This window comes from Nuphar pumila, chromosome 7, assembly GCF_984573655.1.
Source record: "Nuphar pumila chromosome 7, dmNupPumi1.hap1.1, whole genome shotgun sequence".
In the NCBI taxonomy this organism is placed as follows: Eukaryota; Viridiplantae; Streptophyta; class Magnoliopsida; order Nymphaeales; family Nymphaeaceae; genus Nuphar; species Nuphar pumila.
Window position 1 is genome coordinate 38,220,264 of NC_143255.1, and position 26,751 is coordinate 38,247,014.

Sequence of the window (26,751 nt, forward strand, 5' to 3'; positions counted from 1 at the left end):
CACTTTTAGAAGATGCACATGCCAAACATAACCCTGCGGGTGACCTTTTTTTATATTTAACCTTTTTTCAGTCTGATAGGCAAGCTGGGGACTACCTCTGTCAGTTTCAAAACCGAGACCCATCATTATGATAGAACAAACTAAATATCCAGCTATTTTATTCAACCCGCTGATGACTGTCTTTACGCATTACTGGTTCAACACAACTAGCGGCCACAAGGTGACACATTTCCATACTTGTATTCTAATGCAAAAGATGCATCTTATAATTCTAATCTAAGCTAGGCTCTTTTAGGAGCCGGATTTGGGAAGGAGATGGGGATGCAGTGAATCTCCTGTATTTGGGAGATAAGAGTGGAGTGAGAATGGAGTCTATCACCCATTTTCATTTCCACTCCCATCACCCCCTCTTATCTCCGCTCTAACTCTCAGTCCCAAACAGAGCCTTAGAGAAAGCAAATTTAATAACTCGACTGCTAATTGTGTAGCCTTTCTCGTGCTTACAATAATCTAAATCCTCATGCCAAAATACGATTTATTTATTATTGAATATATATTCAGTACAAGGCTAAAAAAGAATTCAGATGAATACTGCCATTCAATGGGGTATGAGTATCTTGATTTCACCAGAAAAACTCGGAATAAAGATCCTGATTTGATCTGCACATGCCAGCTAGCTAGCTGAATACAAGAATTTTAGTCTGTAGAAAAACCACAAACTTTTTTAAATGTACAGACAAATAAGCAGCTGATCTGATGCACAAACTCAGGTCTGAACATTTTCCATGCAGTGTTGATCAAGCCACGAAACAATATCTTGTAGTACACGGAATATAGACTCATCTGATTCACCTTCAAGTATTGCATGATATGCACCCTCATAGAGGATAAGCTGCTTGTCTTGGCTATTTGCCTTCTCGTATAAAGCCTTGCTTACAGAGGGATCTGTCACAACATCTGCCTCACCATGTAATATTAGTAGTGGCAATGAAACCTGACAAAAAAATCATCAGTCACGTCTTGTCCATCTTTTTGCACATGCGTATTTGTGTAGTGTGTGCGTTTGTATGAGAGAGAGGGAAAGAGACTTTTTCCAGACGATGTTCAATCTCTTGGGCAGTCCTGAGCAACTCAACAGCACTTCGGAGGCGTGGTTTATCTTTGTATGAAATCACATTATAAATAACCTGGTTTTAATTAAAAATTTAATGGTTAAATCACTTATTCAAACTGGAGATATTCTTATATTTGGGTAAAAAAAATTAGTTCAGAAACTCATTTTATACAGGCACATAATAGTATTAAGTTCTAACTAACCAATTTCTTTTTTTTCTCATCTTTGAATGCCATATCTGCTAAATTTTTCATGGGAACCAACTTTTGCTTTGGGAGAAAGTTGGAGATTCCAATCAGCAGCTGCTTGACCAGCCAATGAGGAACCATGTCATCTGCAATCTATAACCACGCATCTTAAACATAAATGTATCATATTGGCAACTCATTCAGGTCTAAAAGCAATACATAGCTTAAATTGATTACTTTGCACATTGGAGCATTAAGAATAGCACCATTCCAAGCACGGGGCTGCTTCAAGTGTATCTTCAAAGCAACTGCGCCACCCATAGACTGCCCAAGCAAAAAACATGCAAGGTTGCAGTATTCTGGATTCTCTGCATAAGATATTAGAGTTTAAGCTTACAGAAGCAAAACTAGGTAGGAAGTCTAATGCACCATCTATGTTACCACAACATTGTGAATGAAAATTGTAATATGTGACGATCAAGACAACAGACACAACATGAAGGTACACATCCATTACACACATCCAAGTTTCTTACCAGCTATGTTACCTAAACACTGATACGAGTTTCAATGTTGGACATGATTACGACAGATACATTGAACTTTGAAAAATTAGATATGAAGCACAACCACACAAACACATGCATGCATAAGTATTAAATACAAAAAAACAAGTTACAAACCCTTCTTTTATAGACAAAAAGATACAAAAGATAGAGGGATAAAGTGTGAGAAGAGAAGGACAGGGGGGAGGAGGTGAAATCAGATAAAAACAGACAAAGGTTATCATTTCTCAGTTAGAGACTGGGAAATCCAGTTGTGATAGCATGAAGTGATGCATGAAATAGAAAGAAAGGAAAAAGAATGAGAGAAAGAGAGAGGAAGTCATGCCGAAATCGAAAATAAAAATAAAAAACAGCATCATAAAAAAATGAAGAAATAGCCCAATTGTAAAATTCTTTAAGTTAAAATGGAAAAAAGCTAACCTCTTTTAGAAAATAAAGCTCAAAGGTGATTCAGTGATAAAAGCCACTGTTGTGCATTATATTACCAATACCTTAGAAAAGAATGTGGTCTATAAAGTATCAGCAGACACCTATTTTTTAAATGCCCATACACCACAGATGATGTGCTGAACACGTGACACGCCATGTCCAACATGCCCAATAGTGTTGGACTTAGGGTAAGTTTGGGTGGCTCAACTAGCATGGGATTTGGAATTCTGATTCCACTCCCCAGGGCAACCCGTGAGATTTCAAATCTCACGGGTTGCCATGATTTCGAATCAGAGAGATTTCAGGCTTTTAGAATCGCTTTTTCAGGTTCTCCTGAGAAAGCGATTCTGTGGGAACGAACCAAACGTCCACTTAGAAGATAGAAGACAATCGTTTTCAAGCCATGGCAAGAAGTGGTCAGTGTGGATGTCAATCTCGAACACAACTAGACACAAATATGTCATACCTCTAGGAGTGTCCAGGTAACATAGCTTACCAGGAAAGGTCTTGGACTCTAATAAAAGCATCATAGTCCTTCAACAGAAATTGAATTGTTTTTAAGAAAACCATTAAAATGTTCAAAAGGAAAGCTCTGAAGAAATAAGCAAATGAAGTACATGATGAAAGGGGGAGAAACAATGAGAAGAATAATGCTCAATATTGTTGAATTTCTCATTTTCTTTTCTTTTTTTATAATAAAGATGTGTTAAGGCAAGACTGCCACCAGTTCTTTATGCAAAGCTCATATGAAAAAAGTAGAAGAATCATCAGGTTTGAGCTAAGGCAGTCAAATTGATGGCACTCAGGATGAACCTCGGTAAAGAAGGCAATGATGGGTAGAAATTATGCTTTATTTGTTTCAAAGGAACATTTTCCTTGCTGTTTCCTTTTTCTGTTTTTTGTAGTTCAGATTCAGGGTTAAAGAAGTCTTATTGGATCTTGGACCAGACCAGACCCGACTTCTGTATTGGATCGGATCAAGATCCAAACGTTGGAAGTATTGTAATTATGCTTGTTGTAAAAGGGTATTTTTGTACCCTAAAATTATGTAATTGTTATATACTCAAAACATAATACAATGAGGGTGCGCTGAGCTCTTCTTAACGTGTTTTCTCTGCAGCCTCTTCTCCCAATTTTCGTTTCTTCTTTCCTGCACAGGTGAACGTGAAGATATTCATAATTTAACATGGTATCAGAGCAGTGTTAAAGCTGGGCCTGAGCTTGCTTTCCAGAAGGATTGTCCAAAGAGATGATCTGAGGTTTTCAAGTCAAGAAAATATCAATTCTTCAATCTCGGTTTCTGAGTGTCTCCTTCCAACCCCTTCTTTTTTTCAGTCCAGGTAAGGACGTTAACGTCTCCTTCCTTTCTTCTTCTACTTCAGATCTGATTCCCATTTGATTAGACGTCAGTGTCTTCCCCTCCCCCCTTTCTTTTTCAGCGTCTTCTCTTCTCTTTTCTTCCTTAGACCTGATTCTCTCAGAATCAGACAGTTTTAATGTCTTCCTTCTTTACTTCTATTTCAGATTCGTTTCACGATTTTACTTAATCTGAAACATATCTAGAATCCTTTCTTTAACCAAACAGAGATTTTTGTTTGGATTTCTTGACAAGAAAAGACGCAAATTCCTGTTTTGCATTTTTGTTTAATCTAGCACGCCTATCTAGAATCCTTTCTTCAACCAAACAGAGATTTTCGTTTGGATTTCTTGACGTGAAAAGGCGCAGATTCCTGTTTCACGATTTTGTTTAATCTGAAACCATCCTATGTGTTGATCTTCAATATTGTGATGTTTCAGTCTGAAATACCTTTATTCCTGTTTCACGATTTTGTTTTAATCTGAAATACTTTTGCCTTGGAGTGTTCATAACCTGTTTCCACGCCTTTACTGAATCTGATATTGATTCAATCTTTGATATCCAGTTTTGATTAGTTTCTTTTTCTGATCATATCCGAATAGAATATATCTGTCAAAAAAAAAAAGGAAGACAAAATATTCTAGTGACTGTTTTCACAATTCTTTCAAATGGACTCATCTTTCTTGCAATCGAGCCTTTCCTCTAATTTTCTTAGCCAATTGGTTTATGAAAAACTTAATAATTTCAATTTCTTGACCTGGAAAAAGCAGATTGTTCATTTTATAAGGAGCCAAGATCTCTCTGGACATCTGGATGGATCGGTCTTACCCCCTCCAGAGTTCACTTCGCAGGAAAAGATGGATGATAAAAGAGCGCAATCTATTGTTCTTCACAAAAATCCAGATTATGTTGCTTGGATGAAAAAAGATCAAGCACTAGTGGCATACATCACCTCAACACTCTCACAGGAAGTTCTTGTAGCCATTCTCGATGATTGTTCAGCCAAAGAGCTATGGGACAGGCTAGTTCAGACATATTCGCAGATCTCTGAAGCAAGAATCGTGTTTATAAAGAGAGAATTTCAAATGTTGAAGAAAGATTCAATGTCTATTATGGAGTACCTGAATAAAATGAAAGGCATCACAGATCAGCTGGTTATTGTGGGATGTCTTGTCAGTGATAAAAACAAGGTGCAGCAGACCTTGAGTGGATTGGGGCCAGACTATCATGTTCTGGCAACATCTTTGTTGTGCCTCCCAGAACTTCCCAAATTTAAAGATCTTCGTGCAAAGCTACTGCAGTATGAAATGACCCTGAAAGGGTTTTCTGAGGACACCCATGTGCATTCAGAAACTCAAGATGTGCTGGTCACGAGGCTGACTTATGGTAGAGGACAGAATTCTTTTCGAGGTAGGGGAGGACAAGGGAGAAATGCCTTTGGGGGTCGTGGCCTCCTTCCAACGCCCAGTATACAGGAACAAAGGCTCATTCTTACTTGCTTTCTATGCAATAAGAAAGGGCATATTAAAGAAAATTGTTGGTTCAACCCTCAAAATAAGGGGAAAATCCCATAAACAGAGGCTAAGAAAGAAGGAGAAGTAAAGGAGTTGCTATTGGCAAGCTTGAATATGAAACAAAATGATAAGGGCATTTAGTACGTCGACTCTGGAGCAGCGACCCACGTCTCGGGTGATGCGGGTAAACTCTTGAATCCTACTCCTTATGTTGGTAATAATAGCATAGTCACGGGAGATGGTTCTCATCACTCCATCTCACATATTGGAAATGCCATTATACTCATGTCCAAGTATCCCCTTAATCTTTCAAATGTTATTCATGATCCTAATATTCAGAAGAACATTGTTTCTGTCTCAAAACTTGATGATGTTAATGCCTCAGTTAAATTTACTCCATCTTTTGTTTATGTCAAGGATCTTCGCATGAGAAAGACATTCGCTAAGGGAAAGAGATGAGACAACTGTTAGAAAGCGACTTGGAATACCTTGGGTTCAATAATAAACCCATACTTGTGCACGTAAAGTGCAAATATACCCATTAAAGGGAAACAACACACGCACATAATGTGCCAATACATAAAACCCATAAAAAGGGAAAAATATGACTTAAAGTCATAAGTTACATATCATTGAAGAATAATGGAGAAGGGGTGAAAACCCCATTACAATGGAGCATAAGCTCCCTCAAGAATACGAAATACAAAGGGGAAATCCCCTATTTATAAGCATGAAAAGGGACCACCTTGGGGGCTCCCAAAGGGGACGTTGGAGAGCCCCCAACGGTCACATTTGTGATCGTTGGGGGCTCCCAACGTCACTTTTGGGAGGCCCCCAATGTGGTACGAAATCCAAAAATATAAAAAACAAAAAATAAAAATAAAACAAAAATTACAATGCATATTCCAATTGGAATATGTGTAAAATGCTAATTTACAAGAATACCCTTGAGGGTATTTTAGGAAGATAAAATATATATATTTATATATATATATAAATAGAGATATGTATACATATATATATATGTATACGTATCTTTATATATATATAAATATATAAATATATATATATGTACATTTAAGGATCAACATATTTTAACACCCCCCCTCAATCTTTGCGGGGAAACGAAAAGATTGAACAAAGGGCAAGACTCCAAGAGGCTCCGGCAAGGATGCAATGGAACTTGAAAAGGCCTTCCTCCTATTGTCTTCAAATTTCCCGAACTATCCAGGGTACTTCTCTTTGTCCTATCTCCAAGATCCTGTGAAATAACAACAAAGAAACAAGTAAAACAAATCTTTGTACTTTTATTAAAATGGAACATTTCTAACTAGCACAGGTTAGAAGAGATGCACATTATGCAAAAATGACACCAAAGTTTCAAAATCATATATCATGTTTAAAACAAAATGAGCGGAAGCAAATTATGCAGAAATAAATTGCAAGAATGCATAATGCATTCAAAAGGTCCAACGTTGGACAAATATAACCCCATAATGGGGAATAACAAAATGGTCCACTAAGGGACACCACAATAAGCCTACGAAGAGGCATGATATACATAAACATTATTGAATGAGGGCCCAAAAAGGCCATAAAGAGCGTATGCATATACTTATCATGAAATGAATTAATACTCAAAGAACTCATTAATGAACATGCTTCAAACATGTAATGAAGTGCCAAACAAGAGAAACAAAGTCTCCAAGCATACTTTAGGCAAAATAAACCCAAGAGTTCACAAGGTTTTAAAATCATTTATGAAAGACATACATAATACTCATTTTGCATGTAAGGGTGGCAAAAACCATAAGCACTTAATATATAGATTAAATGCTAAGAAATCAACTTGATATGCATATCAAAAATATGATTTGCTTGAAAAACACAAGTCATGAATGAAATTTTGCAAATTTCAACAATAGTTTATCCATTACAAACATCTTCCTCATTAGTCCTCCAAAACCCATAAATCAAGTGTATAAGCTACTAGATCAAGAATATAAAGCCATTAAAGGCCAAAGATACACACAAAGGTGTGTAAAAGAACCTCTTGTCTACATATAATAATACTTGAAATAAGTGCATCTACGACAAGAACAAGAGAATACATGCCAACATGGACTAAAAAGTATCTCTTGTCTACGTAAAAAATACACTTAAAACCAAGTATGTTCAGCTACTAGAACAAGAGTAATAAGCCAACCATGGGCTAAAACATAATACATCTCTTGTCTACATATGATAGCACTTGAAATGAGTGAAATAAGCCAACCATGGGCATACATCTTAAGCGACTAGAACAAGGACACAAACGCCAACATAGGCTAAAAATCGCACACCATGGTGTGAATCAACGTGCCTTGTCTACATATAAAAACACTCAAGACAAGTGTGTTCAGCTACTAGACCAAGAGAGCAAAAGCCAACAAAGGGCTAAAAACACACGAAGGTGTAATAAAATTCTTGTCTACATATGATGACACTTAGATAATGGGCATAAAAGGAAAAGACTTTTGAGGCAATAAACTTGTAATGAAAATAAACCTCGAATGAAACAATATTCCTTTTAAAACATGAATACTCATAACAATAACATTTTGGAATAAATGCATGTAAAAGTATCTTCAACAAGATGATAAAATAATATTTTTTAGAACAAATGTGTGAACATACACACACCAAGAACACTTGTGAAAAAACACAAGAACACATGTGCACAATAAGCACAACATTCGGAATCACAAATGTGCAAATGCACTCATAAGATTCATAAATAAAAGGTTGGGCTAAAATCCCAAAACACCTTGATTTTAAATATACCTTAAAGCATTTAAGGTTTCAAACACCATATGTCCATCACATTTACATAGAAGCATCCATAATATCAATGGCCACAAGAGAAAAAATGAGTGACACACTCATAATTAGAGATCAAATAACAACTCATTTTAGAGTCCCAAGGTGCCCATAACTCACCTCAACAACCATCTATAATATGGAAGGTGGACAATCTAAAATGATATAACACGAGGTGCCCATAACTCACCTCGACAAATATCTCTAATATGACAAAAATAAGGCCAAATAAATGATGCATTAAATAACATGTGATGGACAAATATAAATGCCACAAAAGGGCAATAAACACATAAGGAATCATTTTCCAAAAAGTTTTTACAAAGAGGACCGATTAACAAATTGAATCAAAGGTCCAATATAATCCATTAAAAACAATTTTGCATAAACACGAATTATGCCTAATCTTTAAAAGAAGTCTTGTATCAAAAAGACCACAACATAAAGAATTCATCAAGACAATCAAGCTTTTAATCAAAGAAATCATAAGAACCGTAATGGTTCACAAAGAAGGCTTTAACACAATACTCAAGGAAAAAGTACTTGAAAATTTATAGATTTGGGATTAAATCCCATACAACAAGTTTTAAATATTCTTTGATTGAGATGAGATATGCGGAAACGTACAAAGTGCTATAAGCACTTACAATGATTTAAAAAGGACTCAATATCTAAATTCATTATGTTTTTCACAATAAGAAATGTGCATAAAGGCGCCATAATGCAAAAATGTCTACGAAGAGACAATACACATGTAAGCACACAAGGCTTTATAAAAGATGTGCACGAAAGCATTCATACAATACTTGAACAAATACACACCAAGGTGTAAACAAACATGCACTAAGGCATGTATATCATAAAAAAGAGGGAATGCATACAAGCACAAATATTTTGAGAAGTAAATGTGTACAAAATACAAAAATACACAAAAGTGAGCAAGTATGCACTTTACAAAAAGAGCAATGCTTGAAATTCTCAAGTTTTAATTATGTAATTACATGCTTGACAAGTGCAATTGAGGACAACTAAAACTACATTATGGCCAATGTAGGCTTTTTTAAAGATATTATTAAGAGATTTCGAAACCTTATGAAAAATACAAACCAACAAGTTTATAAGGATGAAAAATGAAATCATTTATACCAAAAAAGGATGCAATAGATGAACTATGCATTCTATGTGGGAAATTCCCTTTTTAAAAACAATCTTCCTAATGGTTTATCATAAATAATTTTTCAAAAAAGAAACATTGAAAAACTTTTTAGGAGTTCTTATAAGTTATCATTAACAAGAACTACTTTAGGATTCAACAAAGATTTTAGATGTGAGAGATTCTCATATAATGATTATATCAAATTTTTCAAAAAATGCACTAAAATCCATAATCAAGAGAGGAACTCAAATCAAATTAGGGTTCATATGAGAATTAAGAAATTTTAAGCAAAGATCATTATTTTAGCAAGAGATCATATATAATTTTAAAAGTTAACTTATAGGTCAATCATGAAATACTTATTTAAGAACTATAAATCTCACATAATTGAAGGTAATTTTTTAAAAACATAAATTACTATTATATGCTATGAGTAGTTTGATAAATAGACACGAATTTTATATTTGGACAACAAACGATTTCACCAAATTTAGAAGGAGATATTTTCAAAATATATGAGCACACGAAATGTGAAAAGAAATAATTCAACTATCATGACCATCAAAACGAACAAACTATATGCAAGAAACATACTTTCAAATGCATAATACTTTTTGAGAAAAGGGATACATACCGAATAACTTCAAAAGCATAATACTTTAGGAAGAGCAATGAATACTTCACCATTTCTTGAGCGACACGCTTTCCGTTGCACCAAGAGACAACCCCATCGTGACCTCGCTCTGATACCATGTTAGAAAGTGACTTGGAATACCTTGGGTTCAATAATGAACCCATACTTGTGCACGTAAAGTGCAAATATACCCATTAAAGGGAAACAACACACGCACATAATGTGCCAATACATAAAACCCATAAAAAGGGAAAAATATGACTTAAAGTCATAAGTTACATATCATTGAAGAATAATGAAGAAGGGGTGAAAACCCCATTACAATGGAGCATAAGCTCCCTCAAGAATACGAAATACAAAGAGGAAATCCCCTATTTATAAGCATGAAAAGGAACCACCTTGGTGGCTCCCAAAGGGGACGTTGGAGAGCCCCCAACGGTCACATTTGTGACCGTTGGGGGCTCCCAACGTCACTTTTGGGAGGCCCCCAATGTGGTACGAAATCCAAAAATATAAAAAACAAAAAATAAAAATAAAACAAAAATTACAATGCATATTCCAATTGGAATATGCGTAAAATGCTAATTTACAAGAATACCCTTGAAGGTATTTTAGGAAGATAAAATATATATATAAATAGAGATATGTATACATATATATATATATATATATATATGTATACGTATCTTTATATATATATATATATATATATATATATATATATATATATATATATAAATATATATATGTACATTTAAGGATCAACATATTTTAACAACAACATGTACATCTTCCAAGAAGATCCCTCATTCTCTGTTCATTCTGCCTGTTCGTCCTTGAAGCCTCATCAACATCCATCTTTTGCTTCTTCTGAATATGTGTTTGCCATTTCTAAATGTAATAAGCCAACTCTTTAGCATAGTCGTTTGGGTCACTGTGGTCGTCATTTTATTGAAAAACTTGTCTTGAATAATTTCATTCTTAAGTCCAGTCTGAGTTCAGAAACCAATAATATAAAGTGTCCTAGTTGTCATTTATGTAAGAGTCATGTCTTGCCCTTCAATTCAATTAATAAGAGAGCTTCAAGGCCTTTTGAGGTTATATGTTCTGATGTTTGGGGTCCTGCCCCAATTGCTTCTGTTTCTGGTAGTAAATATTACCTTATTTTCATTGATAGTTATTGATGCTATACTTGGATATTTTTCATGAAACATAAATCAGAAGATTTTATATTGTTTCAAAAATTTCATTCCTTTGTCAAAAATCATTTCTCTACCAATATTCTCAATTTCCAATGTGATGGAGGAGGTGAATTCTCTTCTAGTGATTTTGTTGCTTTCCTTCAACATAATGGGATAAAGAGAAAAGTATTTTGCCCACATACACCTCAACAAAATGGGGTAGCTGAGAGGAAGCATCAACATATTATTGAGAGTGCAATGAGCATGATGCACGAAAGTAATCTCTCTATCACCTTATGGACAGAAGCTTTTCACTCCACAGTCCATGTGATAAATCGATTGCCCATGACCATTTTAGAAAATAAGTCACCACCTTTTTCTCTGTTTGGCATACATCCCGACTATCATGAATTACGTGTGTTTGGATCTGTGTCCCAAGTCTTCATGTTGTTGATGTTAGAAAGTGGCTTTGAATAGTTTAGGTTCGATAATGAACCCATACACATGCACATTAATTGCAAATATACCCACTCAAGGGAACAACACAAGCACATCATGTGCTAATACATAAACCCATAAAAGGGGTAAATATGACTTAAAGTCATAAGTTGAATATTATTGAAGAAATAAGAAGAAGAAGGTAAAAACCCTATACAATGGCGCATAAGCTCCTCCAAGGAATGAAGAATACAAAGGGGGCAAGCCCCTATTTATAAGCACAAAAGGGACCACCTTGGGGGCTCCCAACGTCTCTATTGGGAGGCCCCCAATGTGGTACGAATACGAAAAATAAAAAATAAAAAACAGAAATTTGAAGGAAAAATTACAATGCATATTCTAATTGGAATATGCGTAAAATGACAAATTACAAGAATACCCTTAGGGTATTTTAGGAAGATAAAATATATATTTATATATATATATATAAATAGAGATACGTATACATATATATATATATGTATACGTATCTTTATATATATATATATATATAAATATATATATGTACAATTTAAGGATTATATTTCAACAAATATGTGTAGATATATGTACAATTTAAGGATTATATTTCAACAAATATGTGTAGGAGTATACATGTTTTAACACCCCCCCTCAATCTTTGCGGGGAAACGAAAAGATTGAAAAAAGGGCAAGACTCCAAGAGGCTTCGGCAAGGATGCAATTGAAACTTGAAAATGCCTTCCTCCAATAGTCTTCAAATGGTGAACACATTTCTCGAACCATCCAGGGTACTTCTCTTTGTCCTATCTCCAAGATCTTGTGGAATAACAACAAAGAACAAGTAAAAAATATCTTTGCACTTTACTCAAATGGGACATTCCTAACAAGGTGCAAAAATGTATTCATAATAAGATAATTACTTTAGCATGAAAAGAAAATTTAGAAAACCAAAGTTTCAAAAATCAAATATCATGTTAAAGAGTGAGCGAAAACGAATTGCAAGAATGCATAATGCATTCATAAGGTCCAACATTGGACAAACACAACCCCATAATGAGGAATAACAAAATGGTCCACTAAGGGACACCACAATAAGCCTACGAAGAGGCATAAGCTACATATGCTTTATTGAATGAGGGCCTAAAAGGCCATAATGAGCATATGCATATACTATCATAAAATGAATTAACACTTAAAGAAATCATTAATGACCATGCTCCAAACATACTTTAGTCAAAATGAACACAATAGTTCAAAAGGTTTTTAAAAGAACACGGATACAAATGTTCAAAGGCATGACGAATATGATTTTCAATAAGAGGGGCTTTATAAAGGTATATTTAACACGCATAATAGAGTTTTTCACATCTTTAGGGAGAAGATCTATGTCAAACAAATGGCATAAATAAGAAGCATGATTTGACTAACTATATTAAAATGTTCACCCTAGATTCAAAAATGAATATCATTTGAGACAAAAGACTCATTGTGCATATCAAAAAGTCGCTGAAAAACTGAAAGCACTTAATATATAGATTAAATGCTACAATATCAATTTGATTTAAAAACATATCATGGATATGATTTACTTAAAAACACAAATTATGAATGAAATTTTTGCAATTTTCAATAGTAGTTCATCCACTACAAACAACTACCTCATTAGTCCTCCAAAACCCATAAATCAAGTGTATAAGCTACTAGATCAAGAATATAAATATAATGCCATTAAAGGTCAAATAACACACACAAAGATGTCCAAAAGAACATCTTGTCTACATGTAATAATACTTGAAATGAGTGCATCAACGACAAAAACAAGAGAATACACGCCAACATGGACTAAAAGCATCTCTTGTCTACGTAAAAATACACTCAAGACCAAATATGTTCAGCTACTAGAACAAGAGTATCAAGTCAACCATAGGCTAAAACACAATACATCTCTTGTCTACATAAGATGGCACTTGAAATGAGTGAAATAAGCCAACCATAGGCATACATCTCAGCGACTAGAACAAGGACACAAATGCCAACATAGACTAAAATCACACACCATGGTGTGAATCAACGTGCCTTGTCTACATATAATAACACTCAAGACAAGTGTGTTTAGCTACTAGAACAAGAGAAACAAAGCCAACAAAGAGCTATCAACACACAAAGGTGTAATAAAATTCTTGTCTACATATGATGACACTTAGATAAAGGTTATAAAAGAAGAAGACTTTTGAGGCAATAAAACTTGTAATGACAAACATATAAATAAAACCTTGAATTAATAGAACAATAAAAAGAATACCCATAACAACAATGTTTTGGAATAAATGTGTGAATATACACACACCAAGAATACTTGTGCACAAAAGCACAAAACACAAATGTGCAAATGCACTCATAAGATTCATAAGCAATAAAAGGTTGGGTAATAATCCCAAAACCTTGATTTTAATATACCTTAAAACATTTAAGGTTTCAAACATCATATATCCATCACATTTATATATAAATAAGAGCATCCATAAAATTAATGGCAAAAAACAAACGAGTGACACACTCATAATTAGAGATCATATACCAAATCATTCTAGAGTCCCAAGGTGCCCATAACTCACCTCAATCACCATCTATAATATGGCAAGTGGACAATCTAAAATGACATAACACAAGGTGCCCATAACTTACATCAACAACAATCTCTAATATAATAATAAGGCCATAAGAAAAAGATTGATGCATCATATAACATGTGATGGATAGAAGATAAAATGTCATAAAAAGGCAATGAACTCTTAGGAAAACATTTTCCAAATATGTGATTTTTACAAAGAGGGCCGATTAAAAGGTCCAAATTAATCACAACAATATGCCATATAACAATAATGTTGCATATATACTAAATTATGTTCAATCATGATCATTATACAAAAAAGGACTTTAATAAACACAACATGAAATATTTAAGCTATGTCATGTGTGAGAAAGGAATTGGAATAATCCAAGAAACAAATCAACCATTTATAATTTGCAATTATACGTATACCAAGATGTAAAATGGTAATAATCTTAAAAGTGCAAATTTATGACATGTACCAAGATATTGCGGAATGATAAAAGAAACAATCTTACAAGTCCATTAAAAAGACAAACACAAGCCCTAAAGAAGGCAATAAAAACATCTCTTTATTGAAAAGATAGTACCATGAGAAAATGTCTATGGATAGACAATACGCATACAAGCATGAATACTTTATAAAAGAAGTGTACGAAGACACTCTCACAACACTTGAATAAAATACGAAAAAAAACGTAATAATATCAAACATGCAATAATGCATGTATTTCATAAAAGATGCAAATGCTTGAATCTCTCAAGTTTTAATGTAATTTAAGGCAAAGAAGACCATATTATGGTCAATGTAGGCATCCTTAGAGATACAATTGAAACCTTATGTGAAAAATACAAAATCCATTTATAAAGTTGCATCATTAGAAGAAAAATCAAAAAATAAATGAAATCTTTTATACCAAAGGATTCAATAGATACACTATGCATTCTATATAGTGTGGGAAATTCTTTTTTTTTTTAAATCTTTTACAATGGTTCGAACAACCTATTTATCAAAAATCCTTTAAATAAACCAAAAACATTGAAATATCTTTTAGGAGTTCTCATAAATAGTTATCATTAACAAGAACTACTTAGGATTCATAACAAAGATTTAGATGTGAGAGATTCTTATACAAGAATTATATCAAGATTTAAAAAAAAAAACATGCACTAAAATCCATAAACAAGAGAGGAACTTAAAACAAATTATGCTTTATATGAGAGAAAAGAGTTTTAAACAAAGATCATTAATCAAGACATCATATATAATTTAAAAGTTAATTTATAGGTTAATCATGAAATACTTATGTAAACATCATAAATCCCACATAATTGAAAATAATTTTAACAACATAAATTACTATTATATGTGATGAGGAATCGATAAATATACAGCCAAGAATTATATATTTGAACAATAAACAAGTTTACCAAATTTAAAAGTAGATATTTTAAAATATACGAACACGCGAAATGAGAAAGGAAATGATTCAACTTATCAAAAACACTAAATGTGCAAGAAAAATAGTTTCATAATGCAAAATATGTTAAGAAAAGAGATACATACCGAAAACTTCTAAAAAAAAAGAGAGAAACAATGAATACTTCACCGTTTCTTGAGCACCACGCTTTCTGTTGCGCCAAGAGACAACCCCATCGTAATTGGGCTCTGATACCATGTTAGAAAGTGGCTTTGAATACTTTAGGTTTGATAATGAACCCATACACATGCACATTAAGTGCGAATATACTCACTCAAGGGAACAACACAAGCACATCATGTGCTAATACATAAACCCATAAAAGGGGTAAATATGACTTAAAGTCATAAGTTGAATATTATTGAAGAAATAAGAAGAAGAGGGTAAAAACCCTATACAATGGAGCATAAGCTCCTCCAAGGAGTGAAGAATACAAAGGGGGCAAGCCCCTATTTATAAGCACAAAAGGAACCACCTTGGGGGCTCCCAATGGAGACGTTGGAGAGCCCCCAACGGTCACATTTGTGACTGTTGGGGGCTCCCAACGTCTCTATTGGGAGGCCCCCAATGTGGTACGAATACAAAAAATAAAAAATAAAAAACAGAAATTTAAAGGAAAAATTACAATGCATATTCCAATTGGAATATGCGTAAAATGACAAATTACAAGAATATCCTTGAGGGTATTTTAGGAAGCTAAAATTTATATATTTATATATATATATATATATATAAATAGAGATACGTATACATATATATATATATATGTATACGTATTTATATATATATATATAAATATATATATATATATGTACAATTTAAGGATTATATTTCAACAAATATGTGTAGGAGTACACATATTTTAACAGTTGATTCACGTCCCAGTGTTGAGGTGTACTATCCATGGTTAAATTCAGAACTCTTCTCTAATGCTAGGGAAGATTGCCCTACAGATTGTAGTCGAAAGGAGATATCTGAAGAATCAACAACTGCATCCCAACCAGAAGAGGTTACCACACAAAACTTCGAGCCAGTAAGATATAAAGGTGTTGTATACACCCGGCGAGAGAAAGAGTCATCATCCATCCCTTGCACAGACATTGGTCCTTCTACTCCTACTCCATAGATGTTGGACATCAGAAGATCCACCCGGACCCGACATATGCTTGACAGGTGGGTAAGCTATAAAAAAAATTCATTGGATTTTCAATTGTTCCTAACGTCCATAAACAAAGAGGAAGAACCTCTCACATTTTATCAAGTCGCAAGTTCTAGGAGATGGATTGAAGCAATGAATGAAGAAATGAAAGCCTTACATGAATGTGGTACATGAGAAGTTGTGCCTAGACCACTAAATAGAAATGTGGTTGGGTCGAAGTGGGTGTACAAGATAAAATATAAGACAGATGGAAGCATTGAAAGGTATAAAGCTAGACTTGTAGCCAAAGGATTCACACAAGAACAAGGACAAGACTTTGATGAAACTTTCAACTCGGTTGTTAAGATGGGAACCATTCGCATTGTGTTGAGCCTAGCCATTGAACATGGATGGACGTTGAGTCAGTTAGATGTTAAAAATGCCTTTTTACATAGGGACCTAAAAGAGGAAGTCTCTATAGAACAACCCACTAGGTATGCAAAACAAGATGCTAATCAGTATGTATGCAAGTTGAACAGAGCACTCTATGGATTGAAACAAGCTTCTCGGTCCTGGTTTGAAAGTTTTTCGCTAGAAATACAGAAGCACGGTTTCTCTCGGTCTCTTCTAGATCACTCATTATTCATTCACAATGAATGAGATGTCATCACTCTTCTATTGATATACGTAGATGATATCATTATCACAGGGAATTGCAGAAATCATATTGAGGAAGTGAAGAAGTTATTAAATAAGAGATTCAAAATGAAAGATCTCAGAGAGCTACGATATTTTCTTGGGGTGGAAGTTGATAAGACGTGTGATGCACTTACTCTTACTCAACACAAATACATGATGGATATTCTTAGTAGGGTAGGCATGAAAGATTGTAAACCATTGGCAACTCCAAGTATCATCCATCAAAAACTAAGTTCTAAAGAAAGGGATTTATATGGAAATCCCACTAGGTATCATAGCATAGTTGGCATGCTGCAATACCTGACTTTTACTAGACCTGACATAGTGTATTCGGTTAATCAGGTATCTCAGTTTATGCATGAACCCCATACATCGCACATGGAGGCAGTTAAGCGAATACTTCGTTATCCGAAAGGTACAGTTGGTGATGGGTTGTTGTACAGGAGAAGTGAATTAAATCAAGGCGGCCATGAAATCATTATCTATGTTGATGTTGATTGAGTTGGTGACCCAGATGAAGGAAGATCAGTTTCTGGTTATTGTGGTTTTATTGGATCAAACATGATCTCTTGGAGTAGTAGAAAGCAAAAGGCGGTTGCCAGGTTGAGTACAGAGGCTGAATACAGATTGATGGTTGTTGCCACTGCTGAGGCTACATGGATAAGACATCTCCTGACAGAGATGGGAGAACCAATTGCTCGATCACTTCTATTGTGTGATAACCAAAGTGCCATCAGTATGTCCTTTAATCCCATCTATCATAGTCGAGCAAAGCATATTAAGATAGATCAGCACTTTGTCAGGAAAAAGGTTGAAGAAAAGAAGATTGAGCCTATCTTTGTGCGAACTGAAGAGCAAGTTGCGAATATTTTCACCAAAGAGCTGACAAAGGACAGATTTTGGTTTCTGAAAGGCAAGTTGTTCATGGTCCAGGACCATGCACAACTTGAGGGAGGATGAAAAGAAGTCGTTATTGGATCTTGGACCCGATCAGACCCAATTTCTGTATTGGATCGGATCAAGATCCAAACATTGGAAGTATTGTAATTATGCTTATTGTAAAAGGATATTTTTGTACCCTAAAATTATGTAATTGTTATATACTCAAAACATAATACAATGAGGGTGCGCTGAGCTCTTCTTAACGTGTTTTCGCTGCAGCCTCTTCTCCCAATTTTTGTTTCTTCTTTCCTGCACAGGTGAACGTGAAGATATTCATAATTTAACAGTTTGTACCCTTGTTCTTTTTAAATAGCAGACCAAGGCTAGTTCTGTTCTACAACTCAAACACCAGATTTAAAGTTCCATAATAGGAGTTATGTGCTTAATGAAAATAAATAATTATGCTATCCACGGCTAGGGATGGTAAACGGGTTGTTCAGCTTGTGTTAAGCTCATAAAGAGCTCATTTGAACTTGTGAAATAGGCTCGGCAAGTTGAATGTAAATAATGGGTGTTCTGCTTGCTCAGCTCGTTAACTAGTAATATATATATATATATATATCATGGCGTTGATGGTTGAAGTGTTTTTCTTGTAAGCAATAGGCTTGGAATTCAAATCCTATTGATTATAGCTTTAAAACAATGTAATTTATTTTGGGAGCACTTGCTATGCCCTTAGTCCTTATCATGTCGCCTTATTCCAATGCTGAATGGGGACATGCCCATCCTTATCTTGTGACTTCCTTGGATGACATTGTGGTTTGCACTGTGAAAGTATCTTCAACAAGATACTATGATCAAGACCTTAATATTCTTGATAACAAATATGTGCACACATGCACAATAAGAACACTTAGAACACTTGTGCATAAAAGCACAAAATCACAAATTCTCACAAATGCACCAAAGGCATAAAAATAAATATTCGAACTTTATTAGAAGCTTGGGCTTTGACTCAAAGCCATGAGAATACAAGAGGGGAGAGGCCCCCATTTATAACCAAACAAGGAGCCACATAGGGGGCTCCCAAGAGAGTCGTTGGGAGCCCCCAACGGTCACATATGTGACCGTTGGAGGCTCCCCAACGACTCTTTGGGGAGCCTCCCTATGTGACACAAAATACAAAAAATAAAAAAAGAAAGAAAGAAAAAGAAAAAAAAGAAAAATAAAAGAATTAAATACTATGATCAAGACCTTAATATTCTTGATAACAAATATGTGCACACATGCACAATAAGAACACTTAGAACACTTGTGCATCAAAGCATAAAATAACAAACTCTCACAAATGCACCAAAGGCATAAAAATAAATATTCGAACTTTATTAGAAGCTTGGGCTTTGACTCAAAGCCATGAGAATACAAGAGGAGAGAGGCCCCTACTTATAACCAAACAAGGAGCCACATAGGGGGCTCCCAAGAGAGTCGTTGGGAGCCCCCAACCGTCACATATGTGACCGTTGGAGGCTCCCCAACGGTCACATATGTGACCGTTGGAGGCTCCCCAACTACTCTTTGGGGAGCCTCCCTATGTGACACAAAATACAAAAAATAAAAAAGAAAGAAAAAGAAGAAACATAAAAGAATTAAAAAAGTTACAATCATACTCCAAAATGGAATATGCATAAAATAAGTATTTACAAAAATACCCTTTTCAGGTGAACAATGAGACAAATATATATATATATATACGAAATTACAAGGTTGATACATAATTTAACACCCCCCCTCAAACTTAGGGCATGATGACCGAAAGTTTGCCAAGAAGAAAGTTGAATCGAGGTGCACATAAGGCTTTAGTGAAAAAGTACATCAATGACTCCTTTTAGATAGGCTTCACGAACATAGTGACAATCAATTTCAATGTGCTTAGTCCGCTCGTGGAAAGTATGATTTTTGGGAATGTAAATTGCACTCTTGTTATCACAGCATAGCTTAGTGGGCCCTTCAATAGTGATCCCCATGTCTTCAAGCAGCTGATGGATCCATACAATTTTCATAGTAGTAGTTGTCATGGCACGATATTCGGCTTCAGTTGATGATAGGGACACTTTTTGTTGCTTCTTACATCTCCACGAAATCAGTGAGTCTCCTAAGAACACACAAAAACTAGTGGTGGAGTGACGGTTATTTGGGTCACCTCCTCAATTAGAGTCAGTGTAAGCAATTAAATTTAAATCAGAAGAAGAAGACAGAAAAACTCTCTTATTTAGTGTACCCTTTATGTATCTTACGACTCGCAAGATGACACTCATGTGAACGGAAGTTGGTGCATGCTGAAACTGACTTGTAGTATGGACTGCATGAGAGATATCTGGTCTGGTGATACTCAGATACATCAATTAACCAACAAGCTGTCTGTAGGGAGTAGGGTCTGAAAGGAGAACACCATCATCAATCTTCATTTTAACTCCTACTATAGCAGGAGTTTCACAAACTTTTTCATTTGTAATACATGATCTGTCAATGATCTCAGAAGCAAGCTTAGTTTGAGATAAGAAATACCCTCTATGAGAGTATGCTACTTCAATACCCAAAAAATAAGTCAGAAAACCCAGATCAGACATTTCAAACTTATCTTTCAACATTGAATTTATGCTCTTAACCCCTTTAGAATCACAACCAGTTATGAGCATGTCATCCACATACAACAGTAAGATGACAATACCTGCATTGGATTTTCTAACAAACAAAGCAGTATCAGTAAAACAGGATGAAAAACAATTTTCTATCATTAAAAAAGTAAACCTATCATACCAAGCCTTGGGGGCTTCTTTCAAACCATAAAGTGTTTTTCGAAGGCGAAGCACCTTTCCTTTAGGAGTCTTCATTCCAGGAGAAGCATCCATATACAATTCTTCAGTTAGATCTTTGTTTAGAAAGGCATTCTTAACATCCATTTGATAGATGTTCCATTTGTTGATTGAGGCAACAGTTATAAGACATCGAACAGTAACCATCCGAGCTACTGGAGCAAAGGTCTCCTCATAATCAATCCCATATTTTTTATTATACCCCTTTGTAACAAGTCGAGCCTTATATCTTTCGAGGGATCCATTACTCTTAGTCTTAACCTTAAATACCCATCTACACCCTATTGTTTTCTTACCTCTAGGAAGGTCTTTAAATTCCCATGTCTTGGCTATTCTCAGAGCTCTGAGTTTATTATCCATGGCGGCTATCCATTCTGTACATTTTTATGCTTCCTCGAAGTTTCTAGGTTCTATGTAAGAATGAATGTTTAGGTGAGAAGGATTCATATGAGATGAACCTAGGAGTGTTTCTATGTCTTTCGGTCCTACGAAGGTTCTCCTCACTTTTGAGGAGCAGTCCTACTAGCATCATCATATCTTTCAAGGGTACTTCTGAAGGTATTTCTATCTCTATGAGTATAGGTGATGGGATCTCTAGGAGGTTCCTCATCGACATGTTGAGGAAATGGAGAGGACACAGGACTGGTTTCCCTGGTTTCATTATCACTTGAGTCATTCTGATTTGACTCATCATCACTAGTATCATCACTTTCAGTTAATAGATCAAATAAAAAGGAATAATCTACGTTTTCGTTATTAGATTCAAGGTTTTCGAAACCACTAAGATTTTCCAAAAAACTTACATTTCTGGAAACATATAATTTGTCATTTTTAACATCATAACATCGAAAACCCTTTTGGGTTTCGGAATAACCAAGAAAGGCACAAGGAATGGCCTTTGGGGAAAGTTTGTCGTTTTAATCAGTAAGAACAAAACATTTACATCCAAAAAACCTTAAGCTGTTATAATAAGGTTCTTTCTCATACAATTTTTCAAATGGAGAAATCTTGTTCAAATTTTTTGATAGAAGTCTATTTATGAGATAGACAGATACGAGGGCTGCCTCAGCCCAGAGTTTTTTTGGAATATTTTGCGAAATGAGCAAGGTTCTAGTTGTTTCAATGATATGCCTATGCTTTCGTTCAGCTAATCCATTTTGTTGTGGGGTTTTAGGAAAGGATTTTTGATGGAGGATATCATAGCTTTCAAGATAACTCTTGAATTCGTTTGAAAGTGATTCGCCACCAGAGTCAAATCTAAGAATTTTTAAACTTCCATTGAATTGGTTAAAAACCATCATATGAAAAGTTTTAAAAGTTGAAAACACTTCATGTTTATGTTTAAGAAAATATATCCAATAAAATCTAGTGTAATCGTCCACAAAAATCACATAGTATGAGAATCCTCCTTTAGATATCACAGGAGTTGGACCCCATACATCGGAATGAACAATTTCAAAGGGTTTTGTTGTAAACATGGATCTTTGTGAGAAAGGTACACTTTTCATTTTCATTACATACAAAATCCTCTTTAGAAAAGATGTTTAATAAAAGGCAAATAAGAGATTTTAACAATGTTGAGATGTCCCCGTCACTTATGTCATACATGAATATCTTTATTTTGAGCAACATTACAAAATTGGTTTTTGGGAACTTGAAGAAAATCAACATAGTAGACGTCTCCTCTCCTAGAGCCTTCCCCAATCAATCTCCCGGACCGGCGATCCTGTATCCAATATTTGTTAGAAGAAAATTTTATATCGCAACCATGGTCCGAGAGTTGAGAAACCGAAAGTAAATTTAAATTTAGTTTTGGTATAAGACAAATTTTTGGAATAAAGAAATCTTGTTTTTTAAAATTACCTATTCCTTTAATCTCAAGAGGTGTTCCATCCGCCGTTGAGACAAAAGATGAAAGAGAATTTTTAGAAAACTCGAAAAGAGAACAAGCACCCGAGGTCATGTGAAAGGATGCACCGAAATCTAGAAGCCAAGATGTCTTACTGGGTGGTGAGGAAGTAGACATAGCGGCTCCAAAAATCCTTCCTTTGAGAAGAGGTTGTAAAGCTTCTACAATTTGTTGAAGGGAAAGAGACCCATTTGACGATGAAGGTCGTTCCTCCAGTTGAGATGTCATAGCCGTTGTAAGCAATTTCTTACATTTTGGACAAATAGGTTTAATGTGCCCCGGCTCTTTACAAAAATGACATGTAAGCTTGCTATAGTCCCTCTTTACTCCTTGACCACTTGAGTTTTGATTCTTGAAATGAGAGGGCTTGTAGGTCCTTAAATTGTTCCCCGGTCTTAAGACGACATTAACACCTTCATTTTCTTCATTGTTGGAAGGTGTAGCTAGAACACTTAGGTTGCTCTTGCTTATACCCATCCGAGTCTCTTCCCCACTAAGTTTAGTAATTACATCTTCAAGAGAGGGGGAAGTAAAAGCGAATAAAAGAGAAGATCGGATTTGTTCAAATTTGGGCCTAAGCCCATTCAAAAAGTTGAAAAATCTATCTTCTTCCAATTGTTTATGGCGGAGCTCTATGGCTTCACCACTCCACTTAGGTTCGAGCATAGCAAGCTCGTCCCAAATAGAAGAGAGCTCGGCAAAATACTCTCTTATAGTCATCTCCCCTTGTTGAAGCGTTAGCGCCCTTTTTTGGAGATAGTACGTATGGGACAAATCCCTAGAGGTGTACATCTTCTCAAGATATTCTTATGCTTGAGAAGCCTTTTTGAACTTGATGATATTTGCATTAATTCTCATTTCTATGGATGAAAACATCCAAGAGAGGATTTTAAAATTCCTCATTTCCCATTCTTCATGTTTTTCGTATATTCTTCAAGAGCCTTGGTCCTTTCATCACCTTCAAGAATTTTGATCTCTCCTTTTTCTAGCGAGGTTATCTTGGGTTCCGGTTCGAGAATCGAGCCTTGGACATAGCCCCAAAGCCCTTTTCTTTTGATGTAAGCTTTCATATTTCCGGCCCAAACATGATAATTGGACCCATTGAGTTTGAACCCAACATAGAAATGGGAGTCTTTTTCACACATTAGAGAGGAGAGATGATAAAAAACAATACATACCTCAAGGGTTTCTCAAGTCTTTCTTGATAAAGGGTTTCTCAAGTCTTTCTTGATAAAAGAGGCTGCTAAAATATTGCTTGAAGAAGATGATCCACTCCAAAAAACAATAGCTTGAAGGCACGATTTTCGAGGCACTAAAAAATGAAAAAAAAAAAAGCACGATCCTTATTCTTCAAACAAGGCTTTGATACCATGTGAAAGTATCTACAACAAGATACTATGATCAAGACCTTAATATTCTTGATAACAAATATGTGCACACATGCACAATAAGAACACTTAGAACACTTGTGCATCAAAGCATAAAATAACAAACTCTCACAAATGCACCAAAGGCATAAAAATAAATATTCGAACTTTATTAGAAGCTTGGGCTTTGACTCAAAGCCATGAGAATACAAGAGGGGAGAGGCCCCTATTTATAACCAAACAAGGCGCCACATAGGGGGCTCCCAAGAGAGTCGTTGGGAGCCCCCAACGGTCACATATGTGACCGTTGGAGGCTCCCCAACGACTCGTTGGAGAGCCTCCCTATGTGGCACAAAATACAAAAAATAAAAAAGAAAGAAAGAAAAAGAAGAAGAAAAATTAAAAAATTAAAAAAGTTACATTCATATTCCAAAATGGAATATGCGTAAAATAAGTATTTACAGAAATACCTTTTCGGGTGAACAATGAGACAAAAAAGAAATATATTATTTATATATAGAGAGAGATACATATACATACATCTCTCTCTCTCTCTCTCTCTCTCTCTCTCTCTCTCTCTCTCTCTCTCTCTCTCTCTCTCTATATATATATATATATATATATATATATATATATATATATATATGAGATTACAAAGTTGATACATAATTTAACAACAACTTCTCTTCTATGGTAATACAAGTGCCTCGCAGTTATAATAAGTTTAGTAACTGTATGGAAACTCCTCTCTTCTACTAAGGATGATTATAGAGTGATAGCCTTTACTACCCTTTAAGTATCTTTTGGTGATATGACTATTCCACCTACCTAACATCCTTCGATGACAAATCTGCAGCAGATCTCCCTTCAAGATAAGTTGATATGGTGACGTTTGACCTCTGGCAGGTCAACCATGGCTTTTTGGATAAGACATTGTTGGTTACAGATTCTTCACTGCAAGCACTCATATTTTCTTAGCTCGTATTATTAGAGCAAGTTCCTTTTAGTATACAGGGTCTTCTGACCATTATACTAATAATAGGTGCATTTCAATCATTTTCCTGTATATCATTATTGCTGTAATTTCACCATTTGTTGGGGCATATTAGTCCCTTAGTTGTAAAATCTTGAACATGTTTTATGTAACGTGGTTTAGAATGAATGAATGAAATAAATACACAAATGCCCCAAGTCTTCTTCCTCCTCATGCTAGACTTCTAGTATTCACATCTAGCCCTATTTTGCCCTATCTTCTCTCTATTTTCTTACAAAATCATTAGAAATCTAGATTACTTATTTCCATGTGTTAAAATAGATATACTTGTAATCATATATATGTATATATGAAGTAGATACAATCATGTAATAGGTAATGCCTATCAGGGGAATTTTTGTCTTTTTACATTTGTAATTAGGACTCTCCATTTGTGACAGTTTAGTCATCTTTTTTATTTTTATATTTGTTGTCATTTTAATTTGCCATAGGGGCTCTATGTTTAATAGACCATAAACTTGTTGAGATCTCTCAACTATCACGGGCTAAATTTCAGATGCCCGTGCAGTGTTGGGGAACCTTGACCCAACAAGCCTTTTAGCCTAAGTCACACGGACTTGGCTATAAGGTCGACGCACCCGCGTCCACATGCCTCGACACGGGTGCGGCTTCAGACATGGGGCGGACACGGTCAACCAAGTGTCGGACTCAGTCAACACACCGAGGCCGAGTCCGTCCACATTTTGGACTCGGTCAACTTTGACTGAGTCTATTTTTGTTTATTTTTTAGGGCAAAAGACGTTTAAAAACTAAAAAAAATCAATCTTTTTATATATTTTTTTAAATATATATATATAGCCATGTCTCTAATTCTTTAACTGTCATTAGCCGACTAAAGTCTCTAATGCTTAGGAAGACTGTGCAGCTGTCTGTTAACAGACTGTGCAACTGCATAGTCTGTCATTAACTGACAGAAAATACAAAGTAAAAAGAAACAAAAAAATAAATTTTTTAGTAAAAAATAAAGAAAAAAATTTACAAATATATACGTATATATTATTTTCTAACACTGTCCCCTAATGGGCACAACTTTGACCGAGTCTTATTATTGTTATATATAGTCGTGTCCTCGTGTCCAAAAAAATTTGAAATTGTTTTACACCCGTACCCGCACGCATGTGACATAGCTTTTAGCAAGTTCTAAAAGAGAATGCAACATATCTTTTAAAGCAATAAGTGTGCAGGCAGTATTGCAGGAAAACACACAATTACAACGAGACAACAATCACATAGAGCAGAGAGAAAGTAGAGAGAGAATGAGAGAATAGAGGGAGAAAGAG

The 26,751-nt window shown here is 35.0% G+C and overlaps 1 protein-coding gene across 2 annotated transcripts in view; it reads right to left on the minus strand.

The window, feature by feature from the left end:
• Window positions 1-521: 521 nt before the first annotated feature.
• The window catches only part of LOC149831968 (caffeoylshikimate esterase-like), a 70,462-nt gene continuing 44,232 nt past the window's right edge, over window positions 522-26,751 (minus strand). For both annotated transcript variants that reach the window (XM_090014234.1, XM_090014233.1), the window contains 4 exons: window positions 1,540-1,670; window positions 1,318-1,455; window positions 1,089-1,187; window positions 522-994 (listed from right to left, as the gene is read on the minus strand). In XM_090014234.1, coding sequence (XP_089870360.1) covers window positions 767-994; window positions 1,089-1,187; window positions 1,318-1,455; window positions 1,540-1,670 — 596 coding nt within the window. In that variant the 3' untranslated portion in view covers window positions 522-766. The remainder of the gene's footprint in view (window positions 995-1,088; window positions 1,188-1,317; window positions 1,456-1,539; window positions 1,671-26,751) is intronic.